We start from the raw sequence: 15591 nt of genomic DNA, 5'->3' as shown, positions 1-15591 counted from the left end.
AATCTACATCATCGCCAACGCCCAATGAGCGATAACGCTGAGTTGCTTAGCAACAGAACCCATACAAAAAAAGCGGAAGCGGACGTGCTACTTGTATCTGCGTTTACCTGGCAAGTCAAGCTTTTCGGATCGCTTGCTGACAGTAGTTTTCCAGTTCAGTGTTTTCTTGTTACAGCTGTCCGTGTGATGGCTAAAATCGTGATGTGTGAGACGCTTGAGCTCTACAATATCCTCAATCAGTGCCGACGTGTGCCCAGACTCGCAGAGATCAACTACCTGTGTTTGATTGGTAAGAGAAAATCGGCCAGTACCAACATTTGTCTGGTTAGATAAGTCCTATGCTTAATTACTCTATGTGTTGTCTATGGGTATGAGTGCTATAGCACATGCTTTTTGTTTCTTTAGGAGACTCATTCTCACAACTTTTTGTGCATAAAGTCTCACCTTTGCAAAAGATATACCCAATTTTGTGCTGGATGATTTTATACTTTTATCAAAACCTTGCCCATTAGCGCAAAAAACAAAACAAACCCGCAGGCTTGATTTAGAGTAAAACGTAAAAAGTGTTCAAACACAAACATGACACTTAATGGATTTACTTGTAACTTTATGCAATATTATATTTTGCAATATAATTTATTTTCTTATTTCACCTGCTCCCTTTAGCAGGGGCGCCTCCAGTCTTTTTTATAGTGGTGGCCATATGGGGGCCAACAAAAATATTGGGGTGGCACATTAAAAAACTGAATTTCCAGTTTTATTATGCTGTTGTCAAATATAGGCAAAATTACATATATCTAAAAAAAGAGAGAGAGAAAGAAAAGAATTGATAATAATTGACAAATACAAAAGTTGATATCACTAAAAATATGAAAACCAAATAAGATTGTGAGATTGATAATAATCTGTTTTGATTGATTGATTGATTGATTGATTGATAGATAAACTTGATTCCGTTAGTTGTAACTTTGTTCAGTGTTGTATGTCTCTGTTCCAGATGCTAATGAAGTCAAAGATTACTACAGGAGTCACATCATAACTGCTAAAAATGCTAAAATGGTATGGCTATCATTGGGCCCACAGTTGACATGTGTCTGTGTGTGTGTGCAAAAACCCAGGGCTCAAACTACAAATTTCTCCTGTACATTTAGTCAGGCTTTAACCTTTCCTCTAAACTTTTTGCACACGACTGTACCAAAACTTTCAAATTGACTTTTTCCAGGACTCAGAGGGGACATTCCTTCTTCCAGAGTTTGTGGAGGTTGAAAGTATGGAGCATGTGGTGGTCTACGACAACAACACAAGCTCTTTACAGGAGCAAGGTTAGAGTGGTAAATGAGAGATTTCTTCAGAGCAAGTCCACTTTTATGCATTTTATTTGCATTGTTGTGCCAAAAGAAAACAACTGGTTTCCTGCAAACAAACAAAAATAAATAAATAAAATCTGTATTTCAGCCTTAAAAGCAATGCTTATTGTGGCTCTCTCCCTGTGATTACAGGCAGAGCAACTTCGTGTGCCCAAGTGTTCGCTAAGGCTAGCCTCAATCCAGTCAAGATATTGAGAGGAGGCTTTCAGAGATTCTCAGCTCAATACCCTTTTTTGAGGACTGAGAAAATCCTGAACACCATCATGGTAGAACTCTCCTAAAACACAAACATTCCTGCCATCATTTTTTTTTCATCAATTTAAGATTATGGGGGGGCTGTCTTATCTGGAGCCAGGTATACAAATCTTCCATCAGCATTCAATTAATTGCCAAATTACATATGTTGCAATATAAGGTAACATAAGGCCAGTGTTTAGCGGCTACAGGGCAGTTTCTTACTCATGTGTTCCCACATATCCAGCTAAAGTGAACTGATTCCAGTTTCTGCCTAATAAATATAAAATGTGTCAGGTAATTATTGCACTGCCACCTTGCATGCAATAAGTTTCCTGTTTGCCACCTACTGGTTAACCTGGATGTTTACCCTTTTCCCAAAGTACTCCAGTTTCCTGTCATGGTCCAAAGACATGCATGTTATGTTAACCGGTGATTATAAATTGGCCTTCAGTGTGGATGGCACCATTGAGTATTTCTGTCACTCTGTTAGCCCCATAACAGCTGAGATAGGCTCCAGTCTAAGCAGTTTGGAGAATTGTTGTAATTGATTGTATATATCTGTGGGCTACCTCAGGAGCTGGAAAGCCTTAAGATTTACCCAGTGGAGATCTTAGCAGGACTGCTGTACATGGGCGATGAGAAGCAATCCATGGACTTCACTCTTATCAAAGACCTGAAAATTGGTGCTATCATCAGCATCTCAGAGAGTGACACTCTCGAGTAAGGCTGGGCTGGATATTGAGTATTAGAGAGAATAATTAACATATTGCTTTATAGATCTTATTAGTTGTTGTTTTTTTACTCTTTTAAATTCCTTCAAATCAAGGTTCATGAAGGAGATCCATACCTTGCTTATCACCCCTGTGGCTGACTCAGTGCGGTCTGATTTGTATTCAAGCTTTGAAAGGATCTGCAATTTTGTTAGTAAGTTGTTCCTTTGCTTTCATTAACAAGACGTTTAAAAATCTGAATTTTATAATTTAATTCATAGAAGTCAGAAACTAGTGAATTATAGGTGTCTGAATTTCTTCAGTTGGGCAAACTCTAGAAGGAGAACAGAAATAATTATATAAATGCAGTTGGCTGTCTTAGTTCAGGTAAAAATTTCAAGATCTCAAACTAAAAAAAACTGATTGCATATTACTCAAATTCTGAATTATTTTGTTTTCTGATTATTTTGTTATTAATATGTAAAAATACAACAGCTTCAAGACTGTCCATCTGAAAGAAATGCATCATGTATCATGAATCAGAGTCATAGCGTTAACTTAAAATCACAGAGTGTAACGTTAACTTACTGAATGTATTTTAAAAAGAAAATTATTATTTGAGGCAATGTGTATTATGCAATGCAATCCATCCACCACAAATTGTAATGAGTGATTTCAGATTTTTCTAATTTCTGTTTTTTGTTGCTATAAATGTAGTAAGTGTTGCACAGAACAGGTGTTGCAGAGGGCTTTCTTGTTATCTCCTGCTTTCAGGTTCCCACATCAACATGGGCTCTCGTGTCCTGATAGTTTCCAAGCAAGGCAGAAGCCGCGCCAGCGCAGTGGCCATTGCATTTCTCATCCATTACCTCAAATACACACTAAAGGCAAGTTTGTTTCGTTCAGTTTAGTGGCAGTATGTGCACAAAGTGTGGCTCTTGTGTCCTCAAATGGCAAGAAAAACAATATATTTTCCAAAATGGCACCAAGAAAGAACTGATCCTAGTTATAGAAAGTACAGTAAATACAGTGCATAATGATGTTGGTTTAACTTTTTCAGGAGGCCTGGACGCATATGCTCAAATGTAAACCCATCATGAGGCCAAACACAGGTTTTCTGCAGCAGTTGTCCAACTGGGAGCTTCACACTTTGGGAACAACAACGACTGATTTTGTCTCACATTTTTAACAAAAGAAGAATTTTTTTTAGTCATCTGAACTCTGGATTCTGTATATGTGGCCCATGCAACATTTAAAATATCTGATATACCTACATTGACTGCATGCAAGTCTGTAACTTCACAGAACCTTGGTTTTTAATCCATCCATTCTTTTCCGCTTATCTGCGGGGAGGTCATGGGTGCAGCAGACTAAGCAGAGAGGCAGGCCCAGACCTCCCTCTCCTTGGCCAGCTTGTCTAGGGGAACACAAAAGCGTTCCTAGGGCAACCAAGAGGTATAATTTCTCCCGCATGTCATGGGTCTGCCCCAGGGCCTCCTCCTGGTGGGACATGCCCAGAACACCTCACCCAGGAGGCGCTCAGAAGGAATCCTTGTCAGATGCCCAAACCACCTCAACTGCAATGCACAGGCAGCAAGCGGAGGGGGATACTAAGATACCTATCCCAGTCCACCACCTCTCATCAAAGCAAACTCCAGACTGGAACAGAGTCAAGACCCTCTCCAGGAGACTGGTTCCAGAGCCCAAGCTGTGCGTTGAGGTCAGCCTGACTATATCTAACCAGTACCTCTCAACTTCACACACTAGCTCAGCCTCCTTCACCACCAGAGAGGTGACGTTCCATATCCCAATTGCTCGGTAGCCCGGTGATTGTTCTGTCAGGGTCTCCGCCCCTGCACACACTGCACCCTATCCCATAGCGCCTCCTGTGGGTGGTGTCCCCTCTTTGGGCTGTACCACTACCACCACTACCATTACCACCGGGGCTGGCTCCAGGGCAGGGCCCCAGTAACCCTGTAACTCTATCCTGGGCAGGGTGAACTGTTCCCTAGATTTCACACTCACAGGGGTTTTTCAATCGCTCTTTGTCTGGTCACTCACCTAGGACCAATTTGCCATGGTAAACCCTACCAGGGGGGCAAAAGCCCCCTGACAACATAGCCCCCAGGATCCCTTGGACACAAAAACCCCTCTACCAAAATAAGGCAGCAATTCACGGAGGGGACAGGGGAATTGTATTTTAATTAAGATACAGATTAGGTTCATTCAGTATTAGTTCATTTAATATTGGATTGAACTGTTTAAATAAATACACTGAGATTTATTGGAAACATTGAAAGTATTGAAATGTCCAGTGACTTTAAGTGGAAATTTGATCCAAAGCAATGAAATCTCCAAACATTCCCTTTCATCACAAAATTTTGGGTGTAATTTAAAGGATCAATTTCAAGTAAAAATGGTTAATAAAACTGTATTTAAATAAACTTTTCTAAATAATGAATTTCTCCATTCATTATTCATTACTGCTTTAAATGCAAACAAATAACCTTTTCACCATTTTTATGGATTTTTAAGGTTAAAAAAGCAAGGATTTCAATTTCAGGTGTTGATATAGTTTTACAATACACAAGGATAAAAAAAAATGAAGGTAACATCTTCCTTTTTTATTTTTTGCTTTTTTTGTATTTTGCAGAATTTAAAGGACCTGGTTTGTATTGACAAAGGTTTTGTTGATTTAGGTTCTTAAATGGCCCTGCCAGAGGCGCTTACATTATTGACGTTAACACTTTCCCCTATTTGCAGTTGCACAACGTCACCTCTAAAAATACAGGCCACAGGCCAAGTAGTGGGCAATTTATAACCCTAGATTTTACCTTTCTGGTGAGAGAATGCCTTCTCTGTAAAATCCCAACTGAGTAGTAACATATATCCTAATTATCTGTGTTTCTGTAGTTTCTAGCATGGCTAGGATTAGATGACAGTTTAGGGTAATGTGGCAAACCCGGCTTATTAGCTTGGTTAGTTTGGATGGATAAAAAGCTGTTGTATTGCCTGAAAGATATAACTCAGGGCACTATTTCCTGATGTGACAAAGCGGCTCTAAAGATGCTAGAGCTGATTGGCTGATAGGGGAAACCGAAATGCCAGCCTGACATCTGATTGGGGTAACTAGTTATAAGCCTATGATTAACCGGATGGGACATTTAAAAAAAAAAAAAATAAAAGCATACATTTTTAATCCTTGAAATTAAATAGTACTGTTGTTAGTGTAAAGTGGTTTTGGAGTGAACAAAGTAATATATTTGGACTTTATAGGATTACTGCTATCTATACTATTTGAAAAAAAGATATATATGAAATTATTCTGTAAGCCACCATTCGAATACATTATGTTCGTAACAGAGCAGCAATGAAATAAGTAAATGAAATTACAAATGAAGTTAAATTAAATTAAAACAAATTCATGTTAAAATAATAGACTTACAAATAATGGTGGTTTAAGCCAAAATCAGACAAACACACAGACACACACACACTATAATTACTGTGTTTACATAATGTGTGTCCTTCTACCTTCTGTTTTTATTTATTTATTTATTTATTTATTTATTTATTTATTTTATTGGGGGGGTGTTTTTGTGTTTTTTTGGACCATCGGTGTCAGTAACAAAAACTCATTGAAAGTACCCCATAAACCACTTATTCATTGGAAACTAAAACATAAATTAATAAAATATTAAACCGCAATTAGTTACAACACATTTGTAATTATGTTTAACTAATGCCAATTTACGTATTTTATTATCCATCCGTTTTGAACTGGGAACGTTAAAATACCTCAACACCTTTATTATGAAGGTGCTTGCAGGAAGTAGCGCCAGTTTATCTGTTAAGCTTTAATTCTGTTGGGTGGTACAACTGTTGCTCACTCGAGTGTGATTATTGACCAACTCCGCGAGGTTTCCTGATGCCAGAGGGAAAAATGTTGTTCAGTCCAGGTGGTTTATCTGAGTGCTTACGCGAATGGGAGGATTTAGAGAAGGACTACCAACAGATTCAGGTATTTTAACTAAATGGTGTGTCCATCCCTGGTTACCCCATGCCCGGGTAAGCTAACAGTCGGGGGTAGGTGGGGGAAACGCACAGGCTACAGAATGAGGGGCTTGCCTTCAGCAGCTCAAGATAACTGTCTTGTGACAGCCAAGAGATGCAGAAAATGTAATTGAAACGTAAGCTTAATTCCTGCGAGGACAACAGCCTCTTTTTTTTCCTCCACCGTGACAGCTGTCACACTGTTAAAGGAAGAACCTCGGGGCTATGGGTGTTGGTTTGTTGTTATCGTTGAGAGCTTAGATCCGTTACAGTGCACATATATTGATATAGGCCTGGTTAGTTGTCGTTTATAGGTGTGGTGTTAATATATAACTAAATGGCAGGCACTGAAATGCGTTTGTCACTTGTCAAAGGAAGTGTTCAGGTCCTAAACCAGCATCAAGGTAAGAAAAACTAAATTTAAAAACACAATTGTTGGAGCAATATACTGAATGTGAATTTTGGTGTAACTGGAAATTTTACATTTTAAAAAGGCGAGCATTTTAACTGCTAGACAATGATGCAAACACATAAAATAGATTTTATATATTCAGTGTGTCTTTGCTAAGATTAATACATTGAGACAGAGTTTTTTGAGTAGGTCTGTTTATGCTAGTAAATGTAGCACAATACACAAATATTTTTCTAGGTAACTTGTCTTATCATGTCAATTTACACATCATATTAGAGCAGCTGTGGTTTGGGTGGTACAGTGGGTTGTCTACTAACTGGAAGGTTGTTGGATCAATTCCTTTCAAAGTATCCTTGAGTGGGATACTGAATACCAGATTGCCCTTTATCAATATGTGTGTGTGAATAGTAAAATGCAAAGTAGTAACTGCTGTCTGCAGTTGTAAATTCTGCGTAAAATTGCATCACTTTCCGTCATATAAAAGAGGGCACAACCATTTCTCTGTCTCTTGTGCAATTCTGATTGCTCAGTTCTGGGAATTTGCCACAATATGAAGCCAAGGGGGTAAAAAATTATTCCTGTGCCCAACTTTTACAGAATCAGTTTACAGAAAAATTTGGCAGTTAAAAGTGTCTTAAACTTGTACAAACCAACTGTGATAACCAGTCACATGTTTTCTGGAAAGCAACATACTTACGTCTGATTATACCTACCTCAAATATATAGTTAAATAATTAAGGTACAATAACTTATTTAAATGCTTTGGAAGCTAGACAGATTTTCTCATGTAATCATTTAAAATATCTATGGGTTAGGGTTAGAATCCAAGAATCCATTAACAATAAATCCATGATTATTACATGATAACCCATTTAGCAGCCTGTATTGCAACCATTAAAGAAAAACATGCAACAGCATCAGATTCTTTGGTTAATTTTAATTGCCCCTTGGGGATAAATAAAGTCTTTCTGATTCTGATTCTGATTGGTTAAAGCTTTGGTTGGTTTTTATCTTTTTGTGCCCATCCTACCTTGCAGATTTCATCATAATTAAAACTTTTGCATTACACCATACATATTTATATTATCCTCTGGATTTTTTTTTCTTTTTAACCCCAGGACACCCATCGTCTATATAAACAGAAACTTGAGGACGTGACCAAACTGCAAGACAGCTGCTCAAACGCTATCGCACGTCAGAGGAAGAAACTGAAAGAGCTTACTGTGTCCCTAGAAGAGTAAGTATTGATCAGAAATGAGACAAGATAACTTGAAATATGTGTATGTAATGTTTTTGTAAAAGCATTTGTGTCATCAGCTCATTCAGGATACAGAAGCCCAAAAAATGAATTGGGTAGGAATTTATTCTGGCTTTTTAGTAGCTGGTTGTTTTCAGGGACTTTTTTCCACTTTCTCCAATATTACCAGACATGCTTTTTAAAGAGTAACTGCAGCTTTTTATGTTTAGTTTTGCAGTTCAGTATTAATTGGCATTTAAAGAAGCTTTGTTTCTTTTTAAAAAACTTCAGCTGGGTGTTGGAAGACTTTGTGCTCTACAAAAAAACATGAACTTAGTATGACAGATATGGTCAGTGGGAGTATAAATGCAAAAAAATGTGAGGACTTTAAAAGTCAAGTAAGAGTTATATTTGAATGTACTTCACGTAATACTTTCTTCAGATACTAAGGGTTCATAATTCAGACTTTTTAAGTTCATGGATATATCATTGTTTGATTTGACACTCTCATAACATGGAGAGTGTTACTATTAAAGCTGGGATAGGTAGTCATTTTTGGCATCACTGAGCAAAAAATTGATAATCTTTCAGCATGTTATAATCATGTGTGCTAAGGAGGATATTAAACTCCTGCACCTCCACTGAGTTCTCAAAATCTAGCCTGCAATAGGAGGATCTGACCAATTGCAGGCATTTTCCGAAGGAGGGCATTATTATGGATTATAACTGCCACAACAGAATCACAACCTACCTCGTCCACAAACTGGATCTAAAATCAAAAGTGACTCTGTGAACATCTTCCTACATGCATGAAACCTAACAATTGTCCTAACAAATCTTTTTTTTCCATTAGATGCAAATCAAATTCTTCAACAGCCAAATTAAGTCCAGAGGAAGAGGATGCCATCGCAGAAATCGAGGACTCCATCAAAGACAGAGCACATACTTTCTTTGAGATGGAAGCATTTCTCCCCAAGAGGAATGGGTATGATTCTAAATGAGAATGATAAATAGCTACAATTTTCTTTGTCCAAATGGAAGTAAACAAGGAAAATGTTTAAAGTAGAGATGGCACGATACCACTTTTTTATGTCCAATGCCGATATCATAAATTTGGATATCTGCCGATACCGATATGAATCCGATATAGTGTGTTTTTTAATCAATAAAACAGTTTTTTTAATATCTTGCTGCATTTTGTATAAGTTCATACTCAAGTTTAAAACAACACTAAAGCCATTCTGTTATACCTGTATGCAAAAAATACACTGCACCCAAAATATTTCATAGTTCAGCAATACTGATCAATCTAATAAACTTAAACCTACACCATCCACTAGTTTAAAGTGGATGAGTTTTGCGTTTTAAAAATAAAACATATTTATATAAGATTTGAGGACATTTTGGATAACTAATGCCTCTTCCTGTTTAGGTTATATCTCAATCTTGTTTTAGGAAATGTCAATATAACACTCCTCAACAAACAGTCAAAGTAAGTCCAGTATAAGGGTAATTTTCTTCTTCTTTCAAACCTAAAAATGCCTCTTAAAGTGCGGCCACATGAGCACCACAATAATAATCATTTCTATTCTTTCATGAAACAGATTTGCCTACAAAGACGAATATGAGAAGTTCAAACTGGTCCTCACTGTCATCCTCTTTGTATTCTCTTTTACGTGTCGCTTTTTGTTAAGCTACAGGTATGATTCCCCACACCTCATTACTGTTTTGTTTTGAGTTGGTTTTCATGAAACTTGTGGATGATGTTGTCAGCTCGCTCATTATTGGCAAATGTTTGTAGCAGCAAGTAGTAAATGTTGAATTATCTGCAAATCCACTACAGGTCCCATGTTAATGTATAAAGGAAGATAATCATCATCATGTTTGTTGTTTTTAGAGTCCTAGACGCCCTGTTCAACTTCCTGTTGGTGTGGTACTACTGCACTCTCACCATCCGGGAGAGTATCCTCATCAGCAACGGCTCTAGGTCTGTGACCATTTTATTTCCTCTGTCTCCACTGTTTTTCTTTTAATGATAATAGGAGATTATATGCAAAGGCTTTGTAATAAAGCAGGGCATTGTCAACTACAGAAAGCCTTATTCTTAAGCCTTTCTGTAACTACTGTATGTGACCAGTTATAATGACTATTATATATTTTGTTTGGTTTATCTTATTTATGAGATGTTATTTTCTTGTTGGTATCCCGTCTGTAATCCTTCAATCTTCCAAATTGTTTCAGGATCAAAGGCTGGTGGGTTTTCCATCACTATGTGTCAACCTTCTTGTCTGGAGTCATGCTCACTTGGTGAGTGATGTTTTTGCACTTTTATCACAGTTTTAAAATTATTCAATAATACAATAACTGTTTGCATCCCTGCTATCGAAATCCTTTTCGTTTTAAATGACATACATATTATGTGGGTGTGCTTTGTTTTTATGTCCTTGTTGACAGGCCTGAAGGTGCACTCTACCAGATGTTTAGGAACCAGTTTCTAAGTTACTGCTTATACCAAAGTAAGAGACTGCCCCTGTTTCATTGACATGCTTGCAGTATGAGTTGTCAGGTGATGATTTTGGCTTGCAAACTCTTAAAATGAAGCTGAGCCTACCTAGCAGAACTGCATATTTCAATTTAAGGATTCATTCAGGCCTAAATTATCCAATAATTTACAACAAATGCAAACAAAAACTGAAAAAAAAGAAAAGCATAGAAAGCATATTTTTCCCATAGTCATTTAAATATCTTGTGGGGACTCGATTCTCATCATGGGAAGCATCATAAAAGTGCATAAAAGCTGTATCTGTCTCTTAGTATAGAGACCGAAACATTAGATCAGGCACCTGGAATGTGGAAATGAATGCACTTTAATAAAGAATTTTGTACAGTTGGGGTTCTATATGCACAAGCCTCAATCAGGAAAGCTACATGAATGTACTCATTCTGATGCGTTTCCTGCATGCATGTCATTCTTACACGGTTAAAATGTGTAAACTGTTGATAATATTCAAAGTAAGCAAGTCTGTTTGTGGTTGGTCCTCGTCTCACTTGTGTCACAAGAAAGAGAAGTGCATGTATGACTTCATTGTTGGGCAAGATGCCCAACAATGAAGTCATACATGCACTTCTCTTTCTTTTAGGTTTCATTCAGTTCCTCCAGTACTACTACCAAAGTGGCTGTTTGTACAGACTCAGAGCACTGGGAGAGAGACATAATATGGACCTTACAGTGGGTGAGTACACCAGCTTGTTATTTATATTCATAAATGACTTTGAAATAACGCAAGCCGAAGAGGAAGGTGGTACAGAACAAGATAAAGCATGATATATTTATCTGGCTGATCTTGGCATCTGACTTCAGGGTGTTACAGGTGGTACATTTGGTAATTTACTAATAAATTTACTGAATGATAAAGGTATGTCTGAGGCAATGAAAACAGTTGAGATTACATTTTAGCATCACCACCAGGTTGGTTATGCTGCCTGACTAAAAAGTTTAAGCCAGAAACTGAAGTTCCCAGACTGACCACTTGAGGCAGGCTTCAAAAGCAAGTTTTCACAAAAAAAAAACATTTGTTCTTTATGGATTAGTGCCTTTTATCTGACAAATAAGGAGTTTTGCTTCAGTTTAGGCGAGTGAAATTCTCTATGTTTACATTTATTTTTGCATTGTAGTGTTTAACTTTTTATCAATGCAGTTAGGGCTGGGCGATATGACCCAAAATTCATATCTCGATATTTTTTAGCTGGATGGCGATATAAGATATATATCTCGATTTTTTTTTTTTTTTAAAGCTATAAGTTAAGAACAAAAAGAGAGTTCTTAGTCACACTGTGTCCCAGATGTCACACGGGCACTTTTATTTACATACAGCGTAGATGTACATGAAGAAATTACTCAAAAATAAATTATCAGCATTTATTAAATAATCATGGTCCATAAATAAAAGAAAACAATGTTGTTTTTGTGTATAACAAAAAGCTCACAATTGTGCAGTCAAAATGTAAACTAATAGACGCTGAGCATAATAACAAAGAGAGATTTCACAGCTGCACCACATCTCTGAACAGGTGCCGTTTGTGGTCCTTATACACACACAGTACGTATCACTCCGCGAGGCTCCTCCTTGGTAGCCGTAATCCTCCGACAATCCATCAAGCGGTGCAGCTCCGTAGCTTAGCAAAGTCATATTAAAACATTTTTTTGACAGATTGCTGAGCGCTGTGTACCACATAAAATCGGTTCGCGGTCAGTAAGCACAACCAGAATTCATACATAAGGCGCACTGTCGATTTTTGAGAAAATGAAAGGATTTTAGGCCGTGCAGCTCCTCCGGGCTGCATGTCGTTAGCGCGGTTAGCTCGTTAGCGCGGTTAGCTCGCTAACACGTTGACGCCGTCCAGCCCCACGCACGGTAACTCGCTAATGGAGATTTTCCGCTTTCATCTTGTCATTGCCTGCAGGTGAAGCTATGGGGGAGGCGGAGTTGTGTTCAGTGAAGGAGAGGCGAGGCCGAGTAACGTTGCGTAGAGACAAAAGTGGACGAAAGAGAGGCAAACCTGCGGCTCCACAAGTATAATTATAACGTAACATAGACTATATCGATATAAACGATATTGTCACATCTTATATCTCGTATGAAAATATATCGATATTTTTAAAAAAACTCGATATATCGCCCAGCCCTAAATGCAGTTTACTTGCTTTAACAGATAACTTATCAGGGTACCCTCACATAAAAAGACAGTCATCTCTGGATCCTAAAAACGCTAAATGGCCTGTATTTGTATAGCGCTTTTACTAGTCCCCCCAAAGCGCTTTACACACCCAGTCATCCACCCATTCACACACTGGTGGAGGCAAGCTACAGTTGTAGCCACAGCTGCCCTGGGGCAGACTGACAGAAGCGAGGCTTCCATATCGCGCCATCAGCCCTTCTGGCCAACACTAGTAGGCGGTAGGTGAAGTGTCTTGCCCAAGGACGCAACGACCGAGACTGTCCGAGCTGGGGCTCGAGCCGGGGCTCGAACCGGCAACCTTCCGATTACAAGGCGAACTCCCAACACAGTGTAGAGTCCAGAAACCAAGGGGTGATTTGATTGGCATGTTGGCAGCTGGTTTATAGTTATGTTTAACTTGGCACAAACAATATTATGATCCCTGTACTACCATGTTTGTACATGATAAGTATTTTTAAATCCCAGTGTCTCATTTACATATTAACATCTTATTTTATGTCAGCTGTGTACTATGTCTATAGTCCTCCTACACACATGCATCGTCTCAGTGTCTCTCTTATACGAGTGCCTCTCTTCTCTCCCCTCTTTGTGTTCAGAAGGGTTCCAGTCCTGGATGTGGAGAGGCTTGACCTTCCTCCTGCCCTTTTTGTTCTTTTATCATGTAAGTGGCTCTTTTCTCTTTTCTGTAATACTGTGAACTCTTTACTAGATACTAAATTAGAAAATTCTTGCAGGAACGTGTTTTAGGACATTTTTGACTGTTAACTATTTGTTCTGTTACAGTTTTGGCAGCTTTACAACAGCATAACACTCTTCAGGATGTTTCAGCTCCCAGAATGTAAAGAGTGGCAGGTTTGTACACCAGAGCTTTCACAAGTTTGTTTTTTTAAATTTATTTATTTTATAAATGAGGTCATTAAGCAAAAATTACATGAAAACAGATATTTTAGTGAACACATCCTCATAAAAGGTATACATTTTCTGTATTTAGAATTATTTGTGTGTATTATTTTTGTTTATTTTGCTGTGGTCTAGGTTTTCATGTGCGGCTGCTCTTACTTGGTCCTCTTCATGGGAAACGTCTTCACCACGCTGGCAGTGGTTTACCAGAAATACATGAACAACCAGGACAAGTCTAAAAACGTGTAAGACAGTAATCCTTAATGAGACGGCTTCTCCAATTCTCCAAAACTCCGTCCTATATATGGAACGGTAAATTCATATAATTACAATCACTTTAATGTTTTCTTAGGAGGAGCACGTGGTCTCTATTATTGTCCATGTGTTTACATATACAGCTTCTTCTATTAATTTGCATCTTTGAAGTCCCTTTCATTTCATATTTCTCCAAATGTTGGTCAGACCACCATGTTAAAGTATTGTCACAATGACTTACTTAAAAAGAAGTAATCAGATACTTTGTTGGTCTTAATAAGTTACACTGTGAGATCGCTGGGGCAGAATTATCTGTCTCTCTTGGTTAAACAGCTTGTTATTTACATTGTATTTATTTAGGAAGCTCTAAAGTTTCTCAATCCTGAGCTGCTTTGTATCTTAGCCTTGGAGAAAGTGCATTGCTGAATAAAAAACACTCCGCCATCCTCCACGTGTTTTGGGTTTTAGTACTATGCAGGGCTCATAACACACAGTGAAATATTAACTCTTTATTATGCTGCACTATTGTCTCTGTGTACATACGTGCCTCTAACGTGTCTTAGGTACAATTTCATCCTGTAGTTCTGTTTCTGACATGTACTTTTAAACATTTTAATGTTTTTAATTTAACATTTTAATTGTAACAAGTTTAAAGGTTTTATCACTTAAGTTAGGTGCATTTTTTTCCTTGAATGATTTATATGGCAGTCACTTAACAAACAAACAAACAAAGAATGAAAGTGATCAAGTGCAAGGTACAAATAAATTTTCAGAAAGCTTGGAGAGCTATTGCTCACAAACACTTAAAGAATAAAACCGTCTGGCTCCTGGAAGCAAAAAACGAAGGATGGTTCAAGACTGTTGCAAATTTCTGTATGCTATAAAGCAAAAGGAAGCTCTCTTACCTGAAAATTGAAACTGATTGCACATTTTAATATGGTGACAGCAATGGTAATGTTAAAGTGTACAGCTGTTGTTTGAGAAGTTTTGTTTGGTACTGCAATACCTAAACTGACCACAAGATGGAAGCACTGAATTACACTAACTGATGGTGAACACACTGGACCCAGCTGCAAAAAGACTGTATACATTATTTTATTTTTATCTTTTTTTTTTTTTTTTTTTAAATTTTGGACAACACACCCATCTTTTGAAGTGTGATCTTTCTGTGCCTTCTGGGGCTGAACTGTTGTTTAGGTGCTGTCAACACAGCCACATTGTTCAGAATCAGTGCTTTAGGTGCAACACTGGACTCAGAGATAAAGAGTAATGTCGACAGTAGACTGAGGACTCTTTTCATCATTAGTCTGGCTTCTTTAATGTTAGTCACATGAAGATCATCACTGATAATGCTCCTTTTCAGGTAAAGGTCATGCTGTGAGTTCACCTGTGGTGAACTCTGATGATTTGATCTAGATTTGGATCTTATCTTTGATTTTGAAAATGGAAAAATGGAGTGGTTTAATAAAAAAACATGTTCTGTCATTAATAAATATATATATATATATATATATATATATATATATATATATATATATATATATATATATATATATATATATTCATTCCAGAGTATACTGATTATTTTTAATGTAGGGACATTTAGAAAACCCTGAAATCCCAAAAAACGATCTTGTAACCAAAAATAAAAAAAAATTAAAAAGTAGTAGAGCCACTTTT

General features: G+C 37.6%; 2 protein-coding genes across 3 annotated transcripts; both read left to right on the top strand.

Moving 5' to 3' along the window:
* Positions 1-24: 24 nt before the first annotated feature.
* Positions 25-4710, top strand: styxl1 (serine/threonine/tyrosine interacting-like 1; the record flags this gene model as incomplete). Of its 2 annotated transcripts, none has more annotated exons than XM_082549755.1 (8): positions 25-289; positions 998-1059; positions 1223-1322; positions 1500-1633; positions 2179-2324; positions 2431-2528; positions 3089-3201; positions 3375-4710. In XM_082549755.1, the coding sequence occupies 8 exons, from the start codon at positions 25-27 to the stop codon at positions 3501-3503; spliced, it is 1047 nt and encodes a 348-aa protein (XP_082405881.1). In that variant the 3' UTR covers positions 3504-4710. The 2 variants fall into 2 exon arrangements, with proteins under 2 accessions (XP_082405881.1, XP_082405882.1); XM_082549756.1 differs by having other exon boundaries at positions 108-289; positions 977-1059.
* A 1436-nt stretch (positions 4711-6146) lies between these two features.
* tmem120aa (transmembrane protein 120Aa) lies at positions 6147-14357 on the top strand. The gene is made up of 12 exons (XM_082548454.1): positions 6147-6335; positions 7898-8016; positions 8870-9001; positions 9449-9508; positions 9621-9716; positions 9914-10003; positions 10258-10323; positions 10471-10532; positions 11157-11249; positions 13353-13417; positions 13540-13608; positions 13792-14357. Exons 1-12 carry the CDS (start codon positions 6243-6245, stop codon positions 13903-13905), a joined length of 1059 nt encoding a protein of 352 aa, XP_082404580.1. The 5' UTR covers positions 6147-6242; the 3' UTR covers positions 13906-14357.
* Positions 14358-15591: the final 1234 nt, after the last annotated feature.

This window comes from Aulonocara stuartgranti (assembly GCF_965226115.1).
Source record: "Aulonocara stuartgranti genome assembly, chromosome: 10".
NCBI lineage: Eukaryota > Metazoa > Chordata > Actinopteri > Cichliformes > Cichlidae > Aulonocara > Aulonocara stuartgranti.
This window is presented reverse-complemented; position numbering and strand designations above follow the sequence as displayed.

Coding starts and splice junctions, on each gene's coding strand:
- tmem120aa (XM_082548454.1), top strand. CDS start 6,243: ATGCCAGAGGGAAAAATGTTGTTCAGTCCAGGTGGTTTATCTGAGTGC. Junction 6,336..7,897: donor AGGACTACCAACAGATTCAG/GTATTTTAACTA, acceptor TTTTAACCCCAG/GACACCCATCGTCTATATAA. Junction 10,004..10,257: donor CTCATCAGCAACGGCTCTAG/GTCTGTGACCAT, acceptor AAATTGTTTCAG/GATCAAAGGCTGGTGGGTTT.